The sequence below is a fragment of the Lolium rigidum genome, chromosome 1 (genome assembly GCF_022539505.1).
Source record: "Lolium rigidum isolate FL_2022 chromosome 1, APGP_CSIRO_Lrig_0.1, whole genome shotgun sequence".
NCBI lineage: Eukaryota > Viridiplantae > Streptophyta > Magnoliopsida > Poales > Poaceae > Lolium > Lolium rigidum.
In genome coordinates this window covers 84,473,764-84,500,647 of record NC_061508.1, presented here as the reverse complement: position 1 = coordinate 84,500,647, position 26,884 = coordinate 84,473,764, and the positions used below count along the sequence as shown (strand labels likewise).

General features: G+C 41.2%; 2 protein-coding genes across 2 annotated transcripts; both read right to left on the bottom strand.

Annotated features, from left to right (window-relative positions):
- Positions 1 to 3,415: 3,415 nt before the first annotated feature.
- LOC124687804 (phenylcoumaran benzylic ether reductase Pyrc5-like) lies at positions 3,416 to 6,435 on the bottom strand. The gene is made up of 5 exons (XM_047221576.1): positions 6,073 to 6,435; positions 4,957 to 5,091; positions 4,282 to 4,519; positions 3,940 to 4,143; positions 3,416 to 3,818 (listed from the first exon to the last, which is right to left on the bottom strand). The coding sequence occupies exons 1-5, from the start codon at positions 6,268 to 6,270 to the stop codon at positions 3,652 to 3,654; spliced, it is 942 nt and encodes a 313-aa protein (XP_047077532.1). The 5' UTR covers positions 6,271 to 6,435; the 3' UTR covers positions 3,416 to 3,651.
- Positions 6,436 to 21,598: 15,163 nt separating this feature from the next.
- On the bottom strand, positions 21,599 to 24,343 carry LOC124687694 (phenylcoumaran benzylic ether reductase Pyrc5-like). Its single transcript, XM_047221484.1, has 5 exons — positions 24,043 to 24,343; positions 23,356 to 23,490; positions 22,487 to 22,724; positions 22,169 to 22,372; positions 21,599 to 22,058 (listed from the first exon to the last, which is right to left on the bottom strand). Exons 1-5 carry the CDS (start codon positions 24,238 to 24,240, stop codon positions 21,892 to 21,894), a joined length of 942 nt encoding a protein of 313 aa, XP_047077440.1. The 5' UTR covers positions 24,241 to 24,343; the 3' UTR covers positions 21,599 to 21,891.
- Between the last annotated feature and the right edge of the window lie 2,541 nt (positions 24,344 to 26,884).

Sequence of the window (26,884 nt, the reverse complement as noted above, 5' to 3'; positions counted from 1 at the left end):
GTACTTGTACCTAATTAATGAACAAGTTTCTTTATACCCGTTTTACTCAATTCAGGTAATTGTTCTTGGGTGATCATTTCACATGTTTGAGTCCAATGCAAACTGTTCCAGGTTCCTGGCGAACTTCGTAATCTAGCTAATAAATACGGAGCGATTTCAGTCTTTGATGTATTTGAGTTTAAGGAAAGGGGAGGTGTACTGAAGCAGAAGCCTAGCCATCGAATTTCAGGCTACCTAAGAGAAAACCTTCGCAATTACCTGAATTTTTCAGGGACACAAATATAGTATCTTATCTTTTACTCCGTTTTACCAAATTGAGTTTGGTATTATTTTCATGTCACGCAACCTTACATTCCGTTGTTCTAAATGTTTGTTAAACTATATTCCCTCCATTCTCACATAAGTGTATTTCTAGCTCTTGTCTTTAGTAAAAAAATCAAACTTTGACCAACTTTATTGAAAAAAGTAGAAACATATATGACATCAAATTGATATAATATGAAACTATATTTCAAGATAGATCTAGTGATACTTAATTTATCTCATAACTGTTAGTGCGTTTTCTAATAAAAATGGTCAAGCTTTAAAATAATTAACAGAGGGGTATCCCAATCTAAATTTTTCTAGTTTTTCTGTCAGAGTTTGGGAGCTGATTTCTGATATGCTTGTTATTGAGCCTTTGTTTCCATGAGTTCTCCTTACGCAACAATAAACTAGCTAATGATACTGAATTTGTGTATTAGTTTTCTAGAGTATGCAGCCCAGCCAAAATTCAGACATGACATGCGATCTCTTTTACCTCTTTAATTTTACACGCGTTGCTCCCACATGACCATCCGGCACCTAATTCTCTTGCAAACTTCTTACCATTGACCCCAATCAATTAATTCATCATGCAGAGCGTCCTGTGATTTGAGCATATTTCCTTGCACCTGCCGCATGCCCCAGACCAGATTTGTCACGCAGAATAGCACCCGAACCACCACCAGAAGTACGGAGAAAAGGTGTCTTCGGGGCATCGATCATCACCGTGTGCTTGAGTGTTTCGTTTAAACTTGGGACAAGGTGCGTTATACCAAGTAAATTTTTGGTTCGTCACAATTTGTTTAAGACTAGTAAGTGTGCATGTGCAACGCAAGACTCATTTTGAAAATTTGAAAAATTTCAGCCAATGTGCAGTAGTCCACTATCCCTAATTTCTGACTCGTTAAAATATTCTGAAACATGGTGTTGTTTTCATGAACGAATGTGCTTCCTGTACCCAAATACTACACGTTACTAATTTATTTTGCATAATTACATAATTTTTTTATCCAAAAGCACAGTTATATGGATGTATGATACTTCGAACAACGGATATTATGAATGAAATGTTCAAGAGACTTGGCCCAATCTTTAGTCCATGTCAAAAATGCACTCAATTAAAAATTGCAAGTAATAATATTCTTGTAGCATAACTGAGTGAAAATACAGAATGCATTTTCTGAGATTTCAAAATACTATAAAAGATTTATCACCAGCATACACATACAAAGTCGTATCGTTTACAAAAGGTGAGATAAGGCAACTGTGAGACTGCAGAGATAATTGCATCGAGAGTGCGATGACTAAGCTATCTGGATAAGACTGAAAAATTTGGCACCAAATTACATACATTGGACAGGAAAATTGGGGATGTGCAACTCACAGATCAACATTGTATACATATGCATATACTTTACATGAATATTCTCAGGTTGGAAAACTGATGAATTGACTGTCACACAACTATTACCGCCTTTATAGGTGTTACCATCATTGACCGGCGTTAAACCAGACGGAACAGAGTAGCATTAAAATGAACTGAAAATATTGTTTGAACCAATCCTGCCCGCCGATTCTGGATGGCAACTCCCCGTAACCCTTGGGTAACTGAAGCTTCTTCCAGTGTCGTCAGGTACAGAGGCGTGCCATAAGCTCTGAACAAAGCAAGAAAAAAAACTGCATGGCATCTGAAGACATTCTTAAATGATGGATCGACCTAGCAGAAAATGCTTAGCAAATGCTAACAGGCAAAAAAAATGACCTGTTCATTTGTTCTCTGTTGACATGAACTATTTTCAATCAAAGATGGTTTAGATGCATGCAGCTGCCAAGCTCGCCCATTTAACCATGCAAGAAGCAATTAAGTATATGATAGTATGGCTTACATTTTTTTTCGATATGGGAGCGTAGCCCCGGCCTCTGCATCAATAGATGCACACAGCCATGTCTTTTATTGAAAAAGATATTCAAAGTATATGTTTATTACAATCATGCAGTATCTAAGATACTTAATTGCTTCTTGAATTAATTTGTCTGGCTTACATAGATACAAAAGTCACATGTTAATTAGTCTGGAATTCATTTGTGGATCATGCTATCATAAATTTGCACCTGATAAACTCGAGCAGTCATCCTTGTTTGCAAGCCAGCAACCATCAGGAGAAAACAAAAGGCTCAAGTTTCAAGAGAACACAAACATTGTACAGAGCATATGCATTGATGCAGTGCATGTCCCCATTAAGAAAAATATGAGCAGATTAAATCTGTATAAAACATGATGGAATGAGTTGTGGAAACATCCTGTAGTAACAGGTTCTACCCGATCATGTTCTATCAAGCCATTTTCCAGATTTATACAATTCAAATTTACAGAGGCATAAGCTCAAGGCAATGCACCTCACAATTTCGAGATTGCAATCTCACACCTTCTGATTACATAAGTCAAAATTCAAATGGCATTTTAATAAATATACATAACGTGCAACATTTAATTAAAGTATATGAATACGGGTGCCAAACTTCCAGTAGGATTTAGAAGTTCAAAGGATCCTGTTTAGATATTCATCCACCGTAATGTAATAGACATCAGGGTAAAGTTCAGTCGCTTCAACTCCAAATGATGGGTCTATCTCAAAGTTAGTGTGGCCCGCCTTCACCCAGAGAGAGTGGCTGATTGCCAGCGCTATATTCAGCGGAGCTGGAGACTCTGAAACATATCCAACAGAGCAGAATTTGTAAAAAACTAAAAATGGAACAAACATTCTTTTGGATGGAACAAAAAAATACTAATGGATGGCAACTACAGTGTTCCAAGTGAAAAAATATAGCCTTTACTATGACCTTGAATTTATACAGTATTCAACGAAATAACTAAATAACTTCCTACCGAAAATAGTAGTAAGCCCCATTGACTGAATAAACTCCACTCTACGCTCAAGAAACTAGTTACAATGAACTGGATCTGGAAAGCTGATGTTATGTTCCTAGGTTTTAGAATAGTATAAACTCCGAGCACAAGTAATAATACCGACATTTACACATTGTTGTAATGATGAAGGTTAATGTTCATATCATAGACTTTGAAGGCTTAAACTTTTTTATGTTACCAGATAAACCATAAGTATCCATTATAGAAACATTACATTAACATGTTACAACCTTGTAATTTAGAGAGCCCTAAGATCAATGAAATGCATTGCCAGTATGGTCTGCATTCTTCCTCACAACTCACAAGATTGAGGTCTCACACTTTCTGATTACATAATTCACTTGGCATTCTAGTAAGATACATGACCTCCGATATTTATTCAGTGCATATGAATATTGGTGCCAATAGGAATTTGGAGTTCAAATGAACCTATTTAGGTATTCATCCACGGTAACATATTTCACATCGGGGTAAAGCTCAGTGGCTTCAACTCCAAATGATGGCTCGATCTCAAAGTTAGTGTGGTCCCCCTTCACCCAGGCAGAGTGGCTGATTGATAGTACTATATTCAGCGGCACCGGAGACTCTGAAACATATGCAAGAGATAAAATTCAATCCAAAAATTGTTTGTGCAGAAACAAAAAAAAGATAAGTATGGAGTATAGACAACAGCTTCAGTGTTTCAAGTGAAAAATATGGCTTATGACCTTGAATCTGCTTCAGGACTTCGTCTTCTGGGATGTACACCCTCTCAATTGTTTTCCCAACTTTCTTCTCCCAAAGCGAGACAAGCTGGTTATGAGACAAAGTGTTGTTTGATGGCCTCAGATATAGGATCTTGTTCAAGGTCCTTGGATCATCTACAGCTTTAATAGTGTATGTGCCCACGTCCTCCTCCAAGGAAAATACTCCTATTGTCAACAAAAAAACAAAATCAATGCAGTCATAATTCATTTCTTGTTTGACTTAAATACCTTATGTGAAATAGATATTCCTCTCTTATATATCAAAAATGTACAATCAAGTAAGGGCATCTTGATCAAATTTACCTTTCACATTACCATCTCCTAAAATGAGAATCTTGTCAGTTGGGGGTCCAGTGACCCCAATCTGTGCAAGACTTGGCAGAAAACGACTAGCAAAGAAGTTGGAAGAGACATATGTGTAGGGAATTCCTTCAGCTTCGATGGAACGCCTTATACGAGCTTTCGCACCAAACATTGACTTTGCAGGCTCGACTGCATGTACATGATCCACATCATTACCAAACTCTGACGGGAAGAATCTCTGCAAAAAGCCCATCAATATGGAACCACAACATGAATTGCAGTAAAAAAATGACATCAGAAATTCATGGTATCAGTCTATCAGATATAAAAAGAAGCACATTCAACATGTTTTAAACAAAATAAGCACAACCAATATCCTTCCTGCAATGTGAAGACACGGAATATCCTAAGTAGTCAGCCCAGCTACTTAGTACCAAAATGAAAAGTGTTATCAGATATATATCAATGCTTGGAGCAAATAAAATGTACGAGTTTAGTTAAAGATGTCTGATGGATGCACAATCTAGTAACGACTAGAAGCGATTGTACATCAGTACTTCCTACTCTTCAATAAAATATAAATTTGAACTATACCATCAGTTAAATTATGTTAGTAAGCCATGAAGTGTGCATACAAAATAATTTGATACTGATGATTTGGAAATTGAAAGTTACCTTTACATTCCCAGCTTCCTTAATTGCCGCAATAATGAGAGTTTGATCTGGTAACAGCGCGTAACCCACAGCCGAGATCACAACATCGGCGGATTTGATAGCTGCCACCAGGCTCTGATGGTCATATATATCACCCTAATGGTCCAACCGTAATAAAACAGGTATACATGAGTGCACAATCATATTATACCGTGAGGTGATTATTCTAACAATCAGACAATGTTACTGTACTTGCTAAAATTGCAGTTTTTTCTTGGATGGCATGAAAGATTGTTGGGCTTGCTTAAGACTTATCAGATAAACATCAAAATTTTTTGTCCACGACAGAAGGACTGTGTTATGAAATACAGTATTGTTTTTCTTGCGACGACACCATGGGTTGTCAGAAAAGTTTGTTGACCAGTAGGCAGACTACAATGTATTGTGCAGTGAAGATGCAAACCACGAATAAGTATTAATTATAATAACACCCTCTGAGGCATTTTTACTACTCCCTCCATCCATAATAAGCGCCGTAGTTTTAGTTCAAATGTGTTGTACAATGGAGTACAATTTCAGGAAGACTGAAGAATGTTCAAGATCCTAGATAGAAGATTTGTTTGAGAAATAGCTTCTGTAGACAATCAGTGGTAATGGTTTGAATCACCTAATATTTTGTTTCAAATCACCTGATATGACTGTCTTACCCGATCGGTTGAATCGAACAGCATGAAAATGAACCTCGCCTTAACAGATTTCTGAGATATTTCTTTTATCTAAAGCAGCACATTTCCTTGATTTCAGTCCTGTTGGTAAACATGCCACAGTAGAAATCAAGTTCACCATTATGTTTACTTGTTTAGTACTAGTGCACCGCGTAAATGAAGAGCCTGAAGTAGCAATCCTAGTAATAAACCAGTACAGGGGATTTCTTGGTATCTTTGTTTGTGCTATCATAATGACCCAAAATAACACCATCATAGCTAATACCACCGACTTGGGTCATGAACCAATACAGTGAATCTCTTACTCTACTAGATGGCAACGTAGCTAGGACCACCAACCAACTTGACGGAAGAAGAGAAAAAATAGCAGAACTGAATAACAAGAAATACAAAGAAGAGAACGGCGGCTGACCACGACGAGAGTGACGCCTGCATCCCTGAAGCCCTGGAGGACCGCGGCCTTGGCTGGGTCGGCGGGCGCGGCGTCGCGAACGAGGACGGCGGTGGGGTGGCCCTCTCGTGCGCTGGCGGCGACGATGAACCTGCCGATGTACCCCGTGCCGCCGATCACCAGCACCCGGCTCTTCCCCTCTACCGCCGCCGACGCCATGTATACAGCAGGGTATAGTACAAGGATATTTCTGAGAGGCAAAACAAATCCTGAGAGTATTTCTTTTTGAACAAAATCCTTAGGATATGCTAAAGCAAACTGAGTAGAGTGGGAATAGGCAAGGACGCCACTCCAAGTTAGGAAAAGGAGAACCCGGGAAGACGATGAGATAATTAAGTTCATTGAATATAGACACGTTTGCTACTACAGTAGTTAATTACCCACTGTTTATTTTTCAATTTTTCTGGCCAGGGAATCGTTCTTGAGATTCACGCTCGAAGATTCGCCCACTAGGCAAACTTCGGCTGTCACATGTTTCGCTCTCGGGGCCCAATTTTTGTTTTACTCCTTTGTCAATTCATTTCCCCTAACGATGAAGTGGAGGAATAATAACAAGGTTTGCTTTAAGGTTTAAAACAGCCTAAACCTCCAAAAAGGGCTTATGGTATCGTTTAATCTCAATCATCCTAACTCTACTCCCAAACAGTCGTTTGTGTGTTTCACTCAAGAAAACTTTCAGCCTTAGGATAACAATACACCACCTCTGAACTCTTCATCCCAGAGAATCCACCTTGTCTCGGCCCACAGATCTCACCAGATCTAACGCCAGCGACACCCGAGAAATATATCTCACCAGATTTAACGAAAGGTGAGAAGACCAAGCTGCGGATTTGAAGGATCGACAAGCACACAATACCATCAACTCTGAGACACCGTCGTGAAGATCGGTGTCGGTGTGGGAGTAGAGTTGGGGATCTTGGTCCAAGCTAGCGCGGGGACGTCCCCCGGTCGACGTGCCACAACGACACGTGTCCCGTTGTTTGTAGAGGGTCTCTTCATCGACTCACAAAGTCTACTCCCAGTTAGCAATGGTGCTCATTTCGACCTAGCAATGGTGGAGGCTCGACGTCTCTACGCGCATCCAGTGGCGTTGGAGTTTGGTGGCGGCCGATGGCTTAGGCGAGTGTAGGAAACACTAGGGATAGTTTCTGCAAAGTTTTCAGAACACTTTCTTCCCTGGCCTGTCTGTTAGTTTTCATGTTTGTTTTTCGATAAAGGGAATATATTAATATCAAAAGATACCAATTACACCTAGCCTCTGCAACAACACCCCGCCCTAGTGACAGTACGGATGCACACAACCAAAAAAGAGTAAACAAAACTAAGAAATAAAAGTCCCGCTACAGCATTTCAGACCTACCAACAACAATACAACCACCACCGTGACAACACCTGAAATATAGACTCTCCAAAAGCGACACTTCCAAGAAGGAAACAGTGAACCAGCGCCGTCGTCGTCCGACCAAAGGTTTTAGGTTTTCACCCTGAAGATAGTCCCCACTCTTAAAACAATGCCTCCAACAAAGATCATTACCATGCACAAACAGTTAAGACCAGACATTGGGTTTTCACCCTGAGCCGCCCTCACATGCATGATAACGCGTGAAGCACACGTCCGTTGGGAACCCCAAGAGGAAGGTGTGATGCGTACAGCAGCAAGTTTTCCCTCAGAAAGAAACCGAGGTTATCGAACCAGTAGGAGCCAAGAAGCACGTGAAGGTTGTTGGTGGAGGAGTGTAGTGCGGCGCAACACCAAGTGAAACCGGCGCCAACGTGGAACCTGCACAACACAATCAAGATACTTTGCCCCAACGTAACAGTGAGGTTGTCAATCTCACCGGCTTGCTGAAAACAAAGGATTAAACGTATCGAGTGGAAAATGGTGTTTGTTTGCAAAGAACAATAAAGAACAATGATTGCAATAGATTGTATTCAGATGTAAAAGAATGGACCGGGGTCCACAGTTCACTAGTGGTGTCTCTCCAATAAGATAACTAGCATGCTGGGTGAACAAATTACAGGTGGGCAATTGACAAATAAAGATTCAATACATATCAATGATGATTACTATGAGATTTAATCAGGGCATTACGACAAAGTACATAGACCGCTATCCAGCATGCATCTATGCCTAAATAATCCACCTTCAGGTTAGCATCCGCACCCCCTCCAGTATTAAGTTGTAAACAACAAACAATTGCATTAAGTATGGTGCGTAATGTAATCAACACAAATATCCTTAGACAAAGCATCGATGTTTTATCCCTAGTTGCAACAGCACATCCACAACCTTAGAACTTTCATCGTCACCGTCCCAGATTAAATGGAGGCATGAACCCACTATCGAGCATAAATACTCCCTCTTGGAGTTACAAGTATCAACTTGGCCAGAGCCTCTACTAGCAACGGAGAGCATGCAAGAACATAAACAACACATATATGATAGATTGATAATCAACTTGACATAATATTCTAGATTCATCGGATCCCACCAAACACAACATGTAGCATTACAAATAGATGATCTTGATCATGTTAGGCAGCTCACAAGATCTAAACAATGATAGCACAAGCGGAGAAAACAACCATCTAGCTACTGCTATGGACCCATAGTCCAAGGATGAACTACTCACGCATCAATCCGGAGGCGGGCATGATGATGTAGAGCCCCTCCGGTGATGATTCCCCTCTCCGGCAGGGTGCCGGAGGCGATCTCCTGAATCCCCCGAGATGGGATTGGCGGCGGCGTCTCTGGAAGGTTTTCCGTATCGTGGCTCTCGGTACAGGGGGTTTCGCGACGAAGGCTTTAAGTAGGCGGAAGGGTAGGTCAGGGGGCGACGCAAGGGCCCCACACGCCAGGGCCGCGCGGCCAGGGGCCAGGCCGCGCCGCTCTGTTGTGTCGGCGCCTCGTGGCCCCACTTCGTATCTCCCTCGGTCTTCTGGAAGCTTCGTGGAAAAATAAGACCCTGGGCGTTGATTTCATCCAATTCCGAGCATATTTCCTTTGTAGGATTTCTGAAACCAAAAACAGCAGAAAACAGCAACTAGCGCTTCGGCATCTTGTTAATAGGTTAGTGCCGGAAAATGTATAATAATGATGTAAAGTATGTATAAAACATTCAAGTATTGTCATAAAAGTAGCATGGAACATAAGAAATTATAGATACGTTTGAGACGTATCAAGCATCCCCAAGCTTAGTTCCTACTCGCCCTCGAGTAGGTGAACGATAACACAAATAATTTCTGAAGTGACATGCTACCAACATAACCTTGATCAACATTATTGTAAAGCATATGAGATGGATGGAGTGATCTGAAGCAAAAGATTGCTAACAAAAGATGATGACTAAACAAATGAATCATATAGCAAAACTTTTCATGAATAGTACTTTCAAGACAAGCATCAACAAGACTTGCATAAGAGCTAATTCATAAGCAATAAATTCAAAGTAGAATGCATTGAAGCAACACAAAGGATGATTAAGTTTCAGCAATTGCTTTCAACTTGTAACATGTATATCTCATGGATATTTGTCAACATAGAGTAATATAACAAGTGCAATAGGTAAACATGTAAGAATCAATGCACACAGTTAACACAAGTGTTTGCTTCTAAGATAGAAAGAAGTAGGTAGACTGACTCAACATAAAGTAAAAGAATGGCCCTTCGCAGAGGGAAGCATGGATTACTATTTTTGTGCTAGAGCTTTTATTTTGAAAACATAGAAACAATTTTCTCAACGGTAGTAACAATTCATATGTGCTATGCATAATACTTCCTACAAGTTGCAAGCCTCATGCATAGAGTACTAATAGTGCTCGCACCTTGTCCTAATTAGCTTGGATTAACACGGATTATCATTGCATGACATATGTTTCAACCAAGTGTCACAAAGGGGTACCTCTATGCCGCCTGTACAAAGGTCCTAAGAGATCAATTGCATTTGATTTCTCATTTTTAACAGATCTCAACTTAAGACATTCATACCGGGACAACATAGACAGCAGATAATGGACTCCTCTTTTAATGCATAAGCATTCAACAACAGATAATATTCTCATAAGAGATTGAGGTTGTATGTCCAAACTGAAAACTTCCACCATGATACATGGCTTTGGTTAGCGGCCCAATGTTCTTCTCTAACAATATGCATACTCAAACCTTTTGATCATGAAAATCACCCTTACTTCAGACAAGACGAACATGCATAGCATCTCACATGATATCCAACAAAGGTAAAAAGTTGATGGCGTCCCCAGAAACATGGTTACCGCTCAACAAGCAACTTATAAGAACTAAGACACATAACTACATATTCATCACCACAATAGTTTTTAAGCTATTTGTCCCATGAGCTATATATTGCAAAGATAAAGGAATGAAATTTTAAAGGTATCACTCAAGTAATTTACTTTGGAATGGCAGAAAAATACCACATAGTAGGTAGATATGGTGGACACAAATGACATGGATTTTGGCTCAAGGTGTTTGGATGTACGAGAAGCATTTCCTCTCAGTACAAGGTTTGGGCTAGCAAGGTTGTTTGAAGCAAACACAAGTATGAACAGGTACAGCAAAACTTACACAAGAACATATTGCAAGCATTATAAGACTCTACACTATCTTCCTTGTTGTTCAAACACTTTACCAGAAAATATCTAGACTTAGAGAGACCAATCATGCAAACCAAATTTTAACAAGCTCTACGGTAGTTCTCCATTAATAGATTAAACTACATGATGCAAGAGCTTAAACATGATCTATGAGAGCTCAAAACAATTGCCCAGATTATTCCAAACCATATGAAGCATTTCCCGATTCCAACCAAATAGCAATCAACGAAGCAATTTCAGCCTTCGCCATGAACATTAAAGCACAACTAAGAACACAAGTGTTCCATATGAAAAAGCGGAGCGTAATATCTCCAATATAAGGATGGTGGGATCCAACTTTATTCAAAACAAAACAAAAATAAAAGCAAAAAGACGCTCCAAGTAAAGAACATAAGATGTGACGGAATAAAAATATAGTTTCAATAGAAGTGACCTGATAAGTTGTCGATGAAGAAGGGGATGCCTTGGGCATCCCCAAGCTTAGATGCTTGAGTCTTCTTAAAATATGCAGGGATGAACCACCGGGTCATCCCCAAGCTTAGACCTTTCACTCTTCTTGATCATATTGTACCATCCTCTTCTCTTGACCCTTGAAAACTTCCTCCACACCAAACTTCAAGCAAACTCATTAGAGGGTTAGTGCATAATCAAAAATTCATATATTCAAAGGTGACATAATCATTCTTAACACCTCTGGACATTGCACAAAGCTTCTGAAAGTTAATGGAACAAAGAAACTCATTCAACATAGCAAAAGCGGCAATGCGAAATAAAAGGCAGAATCTGTCAAAAACAGAACAGTCCGTAAAGACGAATTTGGCAGGGGCACTTAACTTGCTCAAATGGAAAAACTCAAAACTAATGAAAATTGCGTACATATATGAGGATCACGCTCGAAAATTTGCAGATTTTTTTGATTTTTTTACAGGGAAATCTGTACGAATTCGTGAGAGACAGCAATGCTGTTTCTACGCAGCGATCCAAATCTAGCATCAACTTTAGCATAAAAACTTTACTTGGCACAAAAACATGATAAGGAGAGGTTGCTACAGTAGTAAACAACTTCCAAGACTCAACAATACAGTAAATAAAATGAAACTTGGGTTATCTCCCAAGAAGTGCTTTTCTTTAACGCCTTTCAGCTAGGCGCAGAAAGTGCAAATCAAGTATTTTCAAGAGATGATGCATTAACATTCTTACCAGAGGCTTTTCAACAACCATATGAAGCATTTTCTGATTCCAACAAAATAGTAACAAGTGAAGCGATCAACTTTCGCCCTTGAACATTAAAAGCAAGAATGAAGAACACTAGTGTTCATATGAAAAAGCGGAGCGTGTCTCTCTCCCACATGAGCATGAATTTATTCAGAGAATGAAAATAACAAAATGAAAATAAAAGCACACAGACGCTCCAAGTAAAGTACATAAGATGTGACGGAATAAAAATATAGTTTCACTAGAAGTGACCTGATAAGTTGTCGATGAAGAAGGGGATGCCTTGGGCATCCCCAAGCTTAGATGCTTGAGTCTTCTTAAAATATGCAGGGATGAACCACCGGGGCATTCCCAAGCTTAGACCTTTCACTCTTCTTGATCATAGTATATCATCTTCTTCTATTGACCCTTGAAAACTTCCTCCACACCAAACTTCAAGCAAACTCATTAGAGGGTTAGTGCATAATAAAAATTCACATGTTCAGAGGTGACACAATCATTCTTAACACTTCTGGACATTGCACAAAGCTTCTGAAAGTTAATGGAACAAAGAAACTCATTCAACATAGCAAAAGCGGCAATGCGAAATAAAAGGCAGAATCTGTCAAAACAGAACAGTCCGTAAGGACGAATTTTATAGAGGCACTTAACTTGCTCAAACGGAAAAACTCAAAACTAACGAAAGTTGCGTACATATCTGAGGATCACGCACGTAAATTGGCCGATTTTTTTGATTTTTCTACAGGGAGTTCTACGCAAATTCGTGACAGAAAGCAATTCTGTTTCTGCGCAGCAATCCAAATCTAGCATCAACTTTACCATTGAGACTTTACTTGGCACAAAAAACATGATAAGGAGAGGTTGCTAAAGTAGTAACAACTTCCAAGACTCAACAATACAGTAGTAAAATAAAACATGGGTTATCTCCCAAGAAGTGCTTTTCTTTAACGCCTTTCAGCTAGGCGCAGAAAGTGCAAATCAAGTATTATCAAGAGATGAAGCATCACAATTTTCTTACAAACACAACTTGTTGCAGAGGGTAACTTAGATGCTCCATTATCCAAATTTCCCATGGTGGTGCTAGGGGTTTTATCAATTTTAGGCCTATAATAGTTCTTTGGTTTAGGCACCTTCGAGACATACATGAATTTTTGCTCTTTACCCACATAAGTTTTCTCCTTAAACTTAAGAGAAGAAAAAGTTGAACCCAAGGTTCCCATAGCTTTTTCAAGTTCACTAATCCTATTGGTTTGATTATCATGGACAACACAAGTTTCTAGGACACCAATTCTTTCATCAATTCTTCCTAGGAATTTATCAAATTTATCAGTATTATCAAGTAGCATTCCCAATTTAGTTTCAACACTTGGAAATTTTTTCTCTATGGCTTCCAACTTTTTCATGACATCTTCAAGAGAGATTTCAATTTTAACTTCATTAACAGGTGGCGTTCCTACTAGACTCTCAATGATGCAGCTAGCTTCTAAATCAGGAGTACCTAGGAAATTACCCCCCGAAAGAGTATCAAGAACATACCTATTCCAGCTAGATAGGCCAACATAAAAGTTCCTAAGAAGAATAATAGTGGAGTGTTTCTTAATGCACCTATGATGAGCATTACTAATTTTGTACCAAGCATCTTTAAAACTTTCTCCACCTTGTTGCTTAAAAGAACGAACTTCAACTTCAGGATTACTCATTTTAGTAGCAATAAAAGTAAACTAAGCAACTAGAATAAAGTAAAGACAAGTAACTAATTTTTTTGTGTTTTGATATAGAACAAGTAAACAAGACCGAAAGTAAAGTAACTAATTTTTTGTGTGTTTTTAATATGAAGCAAACAAGACAGTAAATAAAATAAAGTAAACCAAGACAAAAACAAAGTAAAGAGATTGGATGTGGAGACTCCCCTTGCAGCGTGTCTTGATCTCCCCGGCAACGGCGCCAGAAAAAGAGCTTGATAACGCGTGAAGCACACGTCCGTTGGGAACCCCAAGAGAAAGGTGTGATGCGTACAACAGCAAGTTTTCCCTCAGAAAGAAACCGAGGTTATCGAACCAGTAGGAGCCAAGAAGCACGTGAAGGTTGTTGGTGGACGAGTGTAGTGCGGCGCAACACCAGTGAAACCGGCGCCAACATGGAACCTGCACAACACAATCAAGATACTTTGCCCCAACGTAACAGTGAGGTTGTCAATCTCACCGGCTTGCTGAAAACAAAGGATTAAACGTATCGAGTAGAAAATGGTGTTTGTTTGCAAAGAACAGTAAACAACAATGATTGCGATGAGTTGTATTCAGATGTAAAAGAATGGACCGGGGTCCACAGTTCACTAGTGGTGTCTCTCCAATAAGATAACTAGCATGCTTTGGGTGAACAAATTACAGGTGGGCAATTGACAAATAAAGATTCAATACATATCAATGATGATTACTATGAGATTTAATCAGGGCATTACGACAAAGTACATAGACCGCTATCCAGCATGCATCTATGCCTAAATAATCCACCTTCAGGTTAGCATCCGCACCCCCTCCAGTATTAAGTTGTAAACAACAGAGAATTTCATTAAGTATTGTGTGTAATGTAATCAACACAAATATCCTTAGACAAAGCATCGATGTTTTATCCCTAGTAGCAACAACACATCCACAACCTTAGAACTTTCTGTCACTGTCCCAGATTAAATGGAGGCATGAACCCACTATCGAGCATAAATACTCCCTCTTGAAGTTACAAGTATCAACTTGGCCAGAGCCTCTACTAGCAACGGAGAACATGCAAGAACATAAAAAACACATATATGATAGATTGATAATCAACTTGACATAATATTCTAGATTCATTGGATCCCACCAAACACAACATGTAGCATTACAAATAGATGATCTTGATCATGTTAGGCAGCTCACAAGATCTAAACAATGATAGCACAAGCGGAGAAGACAACCATCTAGCTACTGCTATGGACCCATAGTCCAAGGATGAATTACTCACGCATCAATCCGGAGGCGGGCATGATGATGTAGAGCCCCTCCGGTGATGATCCCCCCCTGCGCGGAGGTGCGGGAGCGATCTCCCTGAATCCCCCGAGATGGGATTGGCGGCGGCGGCGTCTCTGGAAGGTTTACCGTATCGTGGCTCTCGGTACAGGCGGTTTCGCGACGAAGGCTTTAAGTAGGCGGAAGGGTAGGTCAGGGGGCGACGCGAGGGCCCCACACGCCAGGGCCGCGCGGCCAGGGGCCAGGCCGCGCCGCCCAGTTGTGTCGGCGCCTCGTGGCCCCACTTCGTATCTCCCTCGGTCTTCTGGAAGCTTCGTGGAAAAATAAGACCCTGGGCGTTGATTTCGTCCAATTCCGAGAATATTTCCTTTGTAGGATTTCGAAACCAAAAACGCATGAAAACGACAGCTGGCGCTTCGGCATCTTGTTAATAGGTTAGTGCTGGAAAATGTATAATAATGATGTAAAGTATGTATAAAACATTCAAGTATTGTCATAAAAGTAGCATGGAACATAACAAATTATAGATACGTTTGAGACGTATCAATGCATACCACTGCTGCGGAGCCCGGATCGCCAAGCAAATCCCTCAGCATCACGGAGACTCGAACCTCCTTTAGCCAGTCCACCAATCCGGTCTTCATGATATTCCTTCTTCTGACTTCACCATGGGCCAATAAGTCACTTGATGTCAACACAGAATAGAGCTTCGCGCCGCTCCCTCCGGAACCGAATGGCCGAAGATCTTGTGAGCGACCGAATACCACTCGATCGAGCAAACTCCAGGCAAAAGATGCACTGTTCCATTCGTCGGTGGATCTTTCCGGAACTCATCTCTCCAGCCAGATCAAGGCAAACTGACCTCCGGTAGATCTTCATATTCGCTTGCGAGAAACCCGAGGACCGCCACCAAAAACAAAGCAAGATCAGCAGCCTCCACGCCGCCAGTCCCTCCTGCCGGATCACCAGGGAAGAGTACAACGGCACGGATCATGTGTACCACCGTCGAACCGTCACCGGGGGCGGAGGCCGCCACCGCTCCACCGAATCCTCCATGGCTACCGACGGAGAGCATGAGGCCCCGGCCAAGTAGCCGTGCCGCCTGGCTTCCACCACCGGCGCTACATCACCTTCCATGTAACGCCGCCGCGGAAACCCTCTTCCCTCTTGTCGTTCGACTAAAGAGGCGCCGCCACCGCCGCTAGAGCCGGGGCCGGGGTCGGGGCCGAGGCCGGCAACATCGATGGCTGTGGGGCGGCGGTCCGGGGGTGGCTGCTCGGGGCGGGGCGGGCGGATCCTCCGCCGCCGCCCGGGAGGGGGCGGGAGAGGAGGAGGTAGGGTTTTACCAGCTTTTCAACTGGTTGGGGGAGTGGATGTACAAACCCAACATTTGAGTTCAAATTCTCACGGACGCGAATTAAGGTTCTTATTTATACTTAAGGCCCAGGATGGTCCTTGTACTCATGCAATTTATCTTGAGGACTATGCTTTAATCTTAACCAAGATTAAAAATCTTAGTAATCATGCCAAATAGCTGTGTACATCCCTGGTTGGTGTAGAGGCAGGGAAGTGAAATTCTCCCCTTTTTTTCATGTTTGTTTACTTAGGTAACTTGATTTTTCTATTAATAAATACGTGGTTGTTCTAAAAAAATCGTTGGGTGGTATCTTGTTTGTGGCGGCATGTAGAGAGGGAAGAGGGGTTGGTGAAAAAATGGTTTGAGTGCCCGAGACCCTATGGGCGATATAGAGCAAATGTGGGCGAAAACTTGTGGAATCGGTGGTTGCCCTCCACTTTTTTGTTTACAAGTTTTAGGGTGTGGTTGACATTTTTTAATAACCGTTCATCCACCTCAATCTAATGGTGGTACATAGACGGAACCAATCTGACGGAACCAAAAATGTGAAACCGGAACCTTAGATATATTTCACGAAAATTATAAAAAAAACGTCCTTTTGATCAGCCGAAACCTTCGATGAAACAACACGGATCTTAAAGCAATTGACTATATCCACTCTCCTTGTTCATCATCTTGTATTTATTGAACTGGCCCCTCTTCATCATCTGTGGTAGTCTGGTTCCGACGGAATCCTCTCTCCGGCGATCACGCACTCTCCACCAGCCAGCCATCTCACATTGTAATTCCAATCTTGCCGGCGAGCGACCCTATCGGTGTACTCGCGATGACCGACGCGGCAGTCTCCCACATGGCTGTCGTCGCGGAACCACGAAGTCGTGCGCCTGCGCTAGGCGAGGAAGGACGAGGGGCATCGGGGATTGTCGGGACCGGGGCTATATCCAGGATCGGCGGCGGGAACCTGGGTGGTGCTGCTTCATTTCGATTCCCCAATTCCCGGACCTCTGCGCTTCGTGCCGATGACATGTTCGACGGAAGGCTCGCCTGAGCAGTGGAAGTCAGGGGAGGCAGGGATATACTTGGTGAAGCGCGACGGGCGGCAGGAGGCTCTCCACTTCGCCAAGATCATGTCACGGCTCAAGAAGCTCAGCTACGGCGTCAACCAGGAGCACGACGACCCTGTCCTCATCAGAATGTCTGGGCCGGCCTAACGCTGGCCTTACAGGTCTAGCTTGTATTTACACACGCTAAGAAAATGCTAATTCGGCAAACAAGATTTTGATTCGTCTTCAATGAATTGGCTAGTGGCTACTACGTACTTACTACTAGACTAGATCAGATTTCGTGATAAAATTACTAATTAAGTGGTGTTTACTCGCACAATCATAACTCTGCCTGGGTGGTTGCTTGATGTTTCAGAGAGGGACGCTAGCAGGTACTTCCAAGTCTGCCAGGACCAAGATGGGGCAGAACGTGACGTCAGTGCATAATAGGCTCTCTTTGCTTGACAGCAACAATAGCTGCAGAGGTTGACACATTGATGATTATGACGATTTTAAGCTGATGGTGAGAGGCTTAATAGAACGAAATCATCTGATCTCCCGTTAGTTGGGTTGGAAACAACTAGGGGCGCCTGACTGCTGTAACCTTGGCGTACCAGCTATGCATGAGAACATGAGAAAACAATCAAGACCTCAGTTATGCGTGAGCTGGTCGAGCATGGTGCTCACTTAGGCGCACAACGCGGATGCTCCTGGTGGTCGTACATGGTGGTGCAGCCTGCCGCCGATGCCCAGTTCCTCGCCGGCGATCCCATGAAGGAGGGAGGGGGTCTATGACGGAGAGGACGGGGAGGTGACTCTCCAGCGATCCCCGCGACGGGGGAGGGGCGGCGGCGGGCGCTCGTGAGTCATCAAGAGTATCGTGGCCTTCTAGTTTTATCAATCACGGTACAAGCATCGTGGCCTTCTTTTCATAGGCTAAGGACGAGGAGTTTTTTTTATCGGATTCTGATTGACGAGCTGACTTCTAAAACGATTGTTTAGAATTGTTGAAGCATTATAAAAGTTACACAAAATTTATTACCAATTTAATCAACGGTCAAGAAAAATTAAATTAGACGGAACCTAGATTCGATTAGACGGAACCAAGGTTTCGTGCCAATCACCAATCATTGTTTCCATGTCTAGCGGTCCCCTCCTATACCACTCAACCATTTTTCTTCTCACAATTTGGTTTCTTTGTCTCGATATACTATGGTTTGCTGCCGCTGGTTTATTTTTGTATCTGCCAACAATATCTGAGGGGAATACATAGAATGTTGTTTTGCGCCAAGAGATGGTGCTCGAAGAGCGCGGAGCTTGGTATATGAGCTATTTGTCTTTCATTACGCCATGTGTTTGTGTGTTATGTATGTAGTTGGAGAATTGTAATCTCTTACAAACGTCTAGGGCTTGCAACCGATTTTGATCTTTGCTAACGCTAGTGATGGTTACAAACTCCTTAATTTGCATACCAAGTGTAATATTATTTCTTGGGGGGGGGGGGCGTGGGGTGGTGAAATTTATAGTGGTTATGTTTTCTGCAGTGTGTTCATATGGTATGTTTTAAAATACACACTTTGCCAGCTTGATTGCTTTCATGATTCAGTAGAATTGGAAGATATTGCAACACACATCGCTTGGTATGCAAATATGTAGCAGTTCTTGGGCAAAAGACAATCCCTCATTTACAACAGGACATTCGTGAAGATGCGGCTAATGTGGTGTTCTAGTTGCTTTATCTCCATGTTTGACTATTTTCCTTTCCGCATGCTTTTTTACATAAGAGTCCCTATATGTGGACACTTCATATTTTATTTTGTATTTCGTAAATTTACCGTTTGATTTGTTGTCAGGGTCTGTCAGTGGAAGATGAAAAGTTTGATATTGCATTGTTGGGGTTTTGTTAATCATGGAACTTGTTTCCGTTTTTGTGGGCATCTACCACCTCTCTGGTCTCTAATATGGTTTTATGTTTTGTCTTTCCAGACAATGAAGAGCTTTCAAACCGAAGATTACATCTAACTTAGTGTATTAGGGGTTTTTTATGTATTACATTATTTTTCTTTAATTGATGAGTTTTCCATTTTTTCTAGTTTTTTAACTTCTTGTTTCTATCTTGTGTAGATCAAGAAGGCAAAAAAAAAAGGGTGCACGTACAAATAATTATACACAGTATGCTATCAAGTACACATTTTTCATTTTATATAAGTGTTTGACTATGAGGCAAATATCTATCATGACAAATTTTGACTTAGAATGTTTGCTAAATTTGAACAAAAAGTATGCCCCCACTTAGGTTTGTGAAGGGGGTAGCAGGGAACTTTGACTCCGTGCTTTCTGAAATCTAGTGGACCAAAAAGACATTCCTATCATGAAAACAAACTATCCATAATACTCTTGATTTACGAGCTGAGGGGATTGAGCTTGTACCATATTGTGAGGCTAGTCTTGAATATATTTTGTCATATTTTTATCCGAATTCCACCCGTCTAGCCATTTTTTTTTGCAAACACGCTGACGTGGATGGGATCATGGGAAGATGCCACTACGCTCTCAAATTGAGTCTTTGATTGCCGAGTTACAGAAAGCTTTATTCGATTTTTCCTTTATCCATTTTCGTAAGTCTTAGTTTTTACCCTCCGAAGGAATGCACCTAACTACAACAACCTACACGTGTGTCCTACTCGGATAATTGTCTTTGGGTTAAATTCCCTCCCTGCAATGTTTCCAAGTTTGCTTCTATGAAAAGGGAACATAATAGCATATTACTTAGATTTATACAAGAACAACTCCAACTTGTGTGCATCGTAAAGGCCTCTGAAACGCTTGTCATCTTTAACAATTATCAAGTGTTCTCATTTTTTTTCCCCTTCAATAATGCTTCACTTTTCTGCTTTTATTTCACCTTACCCCTATGTGTTTTTTTGATGTAGTTTTTTTGTACCCTTAAGCTAAATGTTCATATGGCAATGCTTTGTGCAGCAAGTTTGCTAAGGTCTTAAATTCATGATCAAGTTTTAGTGAGAAACTAAAATCGTTTCACAACCTACCTACACAAAAATATCTGTACACGGTTATTAAGTTTGTTATTTTTTCATTTAAATTAGGTTTCTTTCAACAGACTCCCTTTTAGGTATTTTCTAGAATAGGGTTTAGGGTGGTCTGAAAAACTTGTGTGCCACGTGTTTATTTTTTGTGTCAGACCTTCTCAAAGTCAAAGGAAGATGCTGACACCAATTTTGTCGAATCATTACACTGATTCACTAAATGATTATCAAGTGGTTTTTATTCGAAAAACCCTTGGTTTAGCTTTAGACTCATCGTGGCTCTAGTATGAATCTAAGGTATTAATTGAACTAATTCATAGGATCTCGACAAGATAATTTCTATATTACGATTATGCACAAAAAAAAATCCAAAATAGGGAAGAGAAAAGTCAAGAGGCCTCTAATGACTGTCATAAGGGAAAGGAAAAAAGATAGATGAGCCAACTTGATATTTTTTGGCATTATCATCACAAAGAAAAGTGAAGCATTGTTGAAGGGAAACAAAAAAAGTGAAGCATATATCTTCAGAATTTTTACTATTTCATATGTTCAAGGCAAATAAACCCAATCCAGTTGCTGATGAAGTTCTGAAACTTTTTTCTAATATTCGTTGATAACTTGTGTGTTTCTGCTTGAGCCGTACGAGATGAAAATTTTAAAAAACAGGAGAAATCGTGGACGAAAACATAATGAGCAACAACCCAAAGCAAGTACATTTCCTTTTTATTTTTAAAAATCTTGCATAGAAGCACATTATTGTTACAATTTACCTCATTTCTTTTTGTTATTCATTGTTTGTAGGCATGCTAGAAGCCAACTATTAACTGATGGTGTCACAAAATTCCAACCAAATACATTGTGTAAATGTCCGGATTTAATTTCTAATTGTTGTTTTATTCCTTCTCTTTTTTGTTCCCATTTGTTGTGCTTTGTCACACCATCTAAGACTCAGCCATGGCTCACAAGATTGCCATGAGGGTTGGAGGCGTGGACATGCCGGTTATTACGTGTTTGCTAAATGAGTTTTCATGGTGGCAAGTATCTTCAGCGAAATTACTAAATAACTTCCTACCGAACATAGTAGTAAGCAAAATTGACTGAATAAACTCCGACTTGTTACAATGAACTGGACCTGGAAAGCTGAATGATTCTATGTCAACAATATAAACTCTGAGCACAAGTAACAATACCGACATTTACACATTGTTGTAATGATGGAGGCTAATGTTCATATCATAGACTTTGAAGGCTTAAACTTTTTGATGTTACCAGATAAAACCATAAGTATCCATTATAGAAACATTACATTAACATGTTCACAATCTTGAGGCCTAAGATCAAGGCAATGCATTTCCAGTATGGTCTGCATTCTTCCTCACAACTCAAAAGATTGAGGTCTCACACATTCTGATTACATAATTCACTTGGCATTCTAGTAAGATACATGACTTCCGATAATTATTCAGTGCATATGAATATTGGTGCCAATAGGAATTTGGAGTTCAAATGAACCTGTTTAGGTATTCATCCACGGTAACATATTTCACATCGGGGTAAAGCTCAGTGGCTTCAACTCCAAATGATGGCTCGATCTCAAAGTTAGTGTGGTCCCCCTTCACCCAGGCAGAGTGGCTGATTGATAGTACTATATTCAGAGGCACCGGAGACTCTGAAACATATGCAAGAGATAAAATTCAGTCCAAAAATTGTTCGGGAAGAAAAAAAAAGTGAGTGTAGACGACAACTTCAGTGTTTCAAGTGAAAAAAAAGGCCTATAACCTTGAATCTGCTTCAGGACTTCATCTTCCGGGATGTAGATCCTCTCGAATGTCTTCCCATGTTTCTTCTCCCATAGTGAGACAAGCTCGTTATGAGTCAAAGTGTTGCTTGGCGGCCGTAGATACAGGGTCTTGTTTAGAGTTCTTGGATCATCAACAGCTTTAACAGTGTATGTGCCCACGTCGTCCTCCACGGAAAATACTCCTATTGTCGACAATACACATAAAGACGCAGCGATATTTTCATTAAATCGATCATGTCTTCAAAATAGACACTCCACTGTTATGTAATAAATATGTAAAGGCATATCAAACTTACCTTTTACATTTCCATCACCTAATATGAGAACCTTGTCAGTTGGTGGTCCAGTGACCCCAACCTGTCCAAGGGTTGGCAGGAAATAACCAGCAAAGAAGTTGGAAGAGACGTATGTGTAAGGAATCCCTTCAGCCTCAATGGCACGCCTTATATGAGCTTTCAAAGCAAATATCGACTTTGCAGGCTCAACCGCATTTACATGGTCCACATCATTACCAAACTCTGAAGGGAAGAATCTCTGTGAAGAGCACATCGGGAAATGACATCAGACATTTGTAGCAGTCTAACAGACATAAAAAAAAAGAGGCGGAATGTAAAATTTTGATTTACAGTAAAAAAATAATGCCTTCCATTTTCTTGTCCTCAACAGGGTAGAACTATTTTACATAAAGGGCTCCTTTGTTTGATAGGATAGGGAAATCATTGAAATATGAAAAGTATAGGATTGAGATGTCACCGCTAGTTGAATCCTATAGGAAGATGAGTTGTGTTTGATTGTCCCGAAGGAAATTTTCCATGAGGTATGACATAATGTTTTATTCCTATAGGATTTGCACTACACGATTCTTATAGAATTAGTTCGTATATGATATTTTTCTCTAGTAATCAAACAACTAGTGTAAGAAAAATTCACATAGGATCTAAATACTACACAATTCCTATGAATCAAAGAGGCCCAAAGAAATTCAACGGATACACAATTTGTTACTGGTAAAACCTACAAGCCGTTGTGCATTAGTACTGCATACTCTTCAATAATATAGAAAACTGAACTATACTAATATCAGTTTAAACATTCTTAGTAAGCCATAAAGCAGTGTGCACACATAATAATTTGATATTGACGATTTGGACCTCTTGAAGCTCACCTTTACATTCCCAGCTTCCTTGATTGCCGCGATAATGCGGGTTTGATCTGGTATCTGTAGGGAACCCACGGTCGAGATCACAACATCTGCGGACTTGATGGCTGACACCAGGCTCTCATGGTCATATAGATCACCCTTCAGGACGAATAGTAGTAACGAAACAGTTTGGCATCACTAATATGCAATCTTATAAGAATATGCGATTAATCATAGTAAGATACTGACACAATCAGAGATGGTAGTCCTTGCTACAATTGTTGTTTATTTTTAGATGGCACGAAAGATTAATTGTTGGCTTCGTGCAGGTGCAGCCTCATCAAATAAACTTTCTTTGTCGAACAACAGAAGGACTGTTATGAAACACTACATAGACGTCATTTCTGTATGTGTTCCTATGCATCTAACCCTATTATCTGATTGTCAATTTATTGTTGGGTGTTTGTATCATTTTTGGGGCTGGTATTCCGCTAATTAACTGGCCACCTCTCTTCTCCTAGTTAATGAAAATGGCAAATATTTTATCTTGTTTCAACAAAAAGTATATATTATATTAGAGGTGATTTGCAGAGTTGATGCTTTTAGTCCTTTTCAAATAATAGCTGTTTTTTTTTTTTGAACCAAGATCACAACACCTAGGTAGAACCACTAACCACACGAAGCCAGAAGAAACATAAAAAAGGGAACCACCTTGACGAGGGTGACGCCAGCATCGCGGAAGCCCTGGAGGACGGCTGCCTTGGTCGCGTCGGCGGGCGTGAGATCGCGAACGAGGACGGCGGTGGGGTGGCCCTCGCGTGCGCTGGCGGCGACGATGAAGCGGCCAATGTAGCCCGTGCCGCCTATCACCAGCACCCGGCTCTTCCCCTCTACCGCTGCCGACGCCATGTATACAGCACGGAGTAGAGCAAGGCAAGAACAAGAGTAAATTTGAGAAATTGGAAAGGCAAAGTGAGTAGAGTGGGCATGGACAACTCGCCACTGCTCGTACTAATAGCGAGGAAAGAGGAGAGTAGCTGAAGAGCCGGGTGGGCCTGGGAAGAGTACGAGATAATCAGGTCCATTGAATGTAGACTTATTCTTGATACTAAATCCATTGAATCTAGACTTACTGTGGGACGAGCCATTTGTTCTCGTTAGGTATAGCTTGAGTGGAATGGAGGTTAGCATGATGTATACCAGACAACACAAATTGTCCCCAGCCTCCATGTAGCGCCTTTCTTTTTTCTTGACAATTCATTTGTTCTCGTTAGGTAGGTTAATTGAGTGGAATGGAGGTTAGCATGATGTATACCAGACAACACAAATTGTCCCCGGCCTCCATATGTGTAGCGCCTTTTTTTCTGGACAAAACTCAAAAACGTCCTGGAGCTTCAAGAATTTCCAGAAAATTGCATGTATATGTATATAGGTTTAGCTGGAATGTACGTTAGCATGATGTATACTACCAGGCAACACAAATTGTTCCGGCCCAGCCACTGTGTTTTACGGTATAATTTTTCAACCAAGTGAGGTTTACTCCTGTAATCATCTCAACATCATACAACATCTTTTCATATTCATAATGGAATTCTTATTATGGTTAGCATGGCATGTCTCAAATTCAGGATTCACTTCTATTCCATTTCATTTATCAAAATAATCACAATATTATGTGTTGCAAATTGAGTATCAAACAAAACACAATATTATGTGTTGCAATTCCAGAATAACAAGATTATATTACAAGATTAATTTCCTCTAGCATTTTTGTTTGACACTGAAAAATGAATAAGCAGCATGCTAAAGATTTCGAAATAATTTTTCTCGCACTTTCTTCACATTGTTTTTAACCATGAAAAACTAGAACACCCTTAATTCCAAATTAGTTGTCGCACCTTTGGTCTGATTTGGTCTATGAAATTAGACGCAATTCAATGTATATATATGTTCGCTCATTTTAGAAAAAGCCACATCATCTAATCTAATTTGAAACGGTAAAAGTAAAAGACTAAGTACTCCCTCTAGCCACCATAAGTACTAGTCGCACATTTAGGCAAAACATATGCTAAAATGTGTCTAGATTCATTGAATCTCTGACACATATTTATGACGGAATAGAGTATTAGAATGTATTCCAAAGATAGTCTAGCAAAAAAGAAATATGTAGGCACTACAACACCATAAGCGGGCCACGATGGCCGTGATGGCCGCTGAGGCCCGCTTGTAAGATCGAGATGTCGCCTAGAGAGGGGGTGAATAGGCAATTACAAACTCTTGCGGATTTGTCTTGTAAGAATGCGGAATTAAACTAATGTTTAGTTTACAAGCACAAACCCTAAATATGCTAAGCTCAACTAAGTGTAACAATGGCAACTAGAGCTAAGCAAGATAGGCACAAGATATATGTAGCACAAGTGATAGCAAGATATATGTACTTCAAACACGATGGCTATCACAAGGAAAGAGAGCTCGGGTATAGAAATAACCGAGGCACGCGGAGACGAGGATGTATTCCCGTGTTCCCTTCCTTTGCAAGAAGGTACGTCACGTTTGGAGGAGTGGAGGTCCCACGAAGGATTCCCCGCGCCACGAAGGCTCACCCTATTCTCCGAACCACACCCACGAAGGATAATGGCCCTTTCCTTATGGTTAGCTTTTCCTCCGCTCCGGAGATGGCAAGCTCCACAACCACTTCACAAGCTCCACGAAGGAGAAGCCCGGGCCTCTTCACAATCTTCTTGAAGAGATCACCGGAGCACCAACCGCCAAGCCAACTAGGAGGTCTCCCTCCAAGAGTAACAAGCTCACGGTCTCTCACTCGAACTAATCGTGGTGGAGAGCTCAACACTATGCAATGATGCAAAGCAAGAACACTAGAGGTGTTCAAGTCCTTCACTCTCAAATCCCACCCAAACAACAAATGCTAGGATGAGATTGGAGAGGAAGAACAATGGGGAAAGTCAACAAAAGACTCCAAGATCTAGATCCCAAGAGTTCCCCTCACTTAGAGGAGAAATGGATTGGTGGAAGTGTAGATCTAGATATCCTCTCTTAGATCCCTCAAGAATGAGCAAGAATCATGGGGGGGAACAAGAGAGAGAGCAAGTTCTTCAAAGGCAACAATAGAGGTGAGAGAATAATAGAACTAACTCAGCCCAAGGTGGAAGAAGGGCTATTTATAGCCCAAGAGCAAATATAACCGTTGGAAAAAAGTTGGACTGAGTCAACCATCGGGGAGGCCGGTCAACCGGGCCTTAGGCCGGGCCGTCCGGTCCAGGGCCCGGTCAGACCGGGCCACAGACCGGACCAACCGGTCCAAACCGGTCGACAGGCCGGACCCCGACCGGGGTCACTTTGTGTCGTCCAGGAGGTCATCCGGTTGGCGCCCGGTTGGCGACCGGTTGGCGACCGGTCGACCGGACTGCGCGCCGGACTGGCCGGTTGGGAGGCCGGTCAAACCGGGCGAGAAACCGGGCCAGCAGGAAAAACATGTTTTACTAAAACTGTGATAACTTTTATGTCCGGACCCCGATTGACATGAAACCAATTT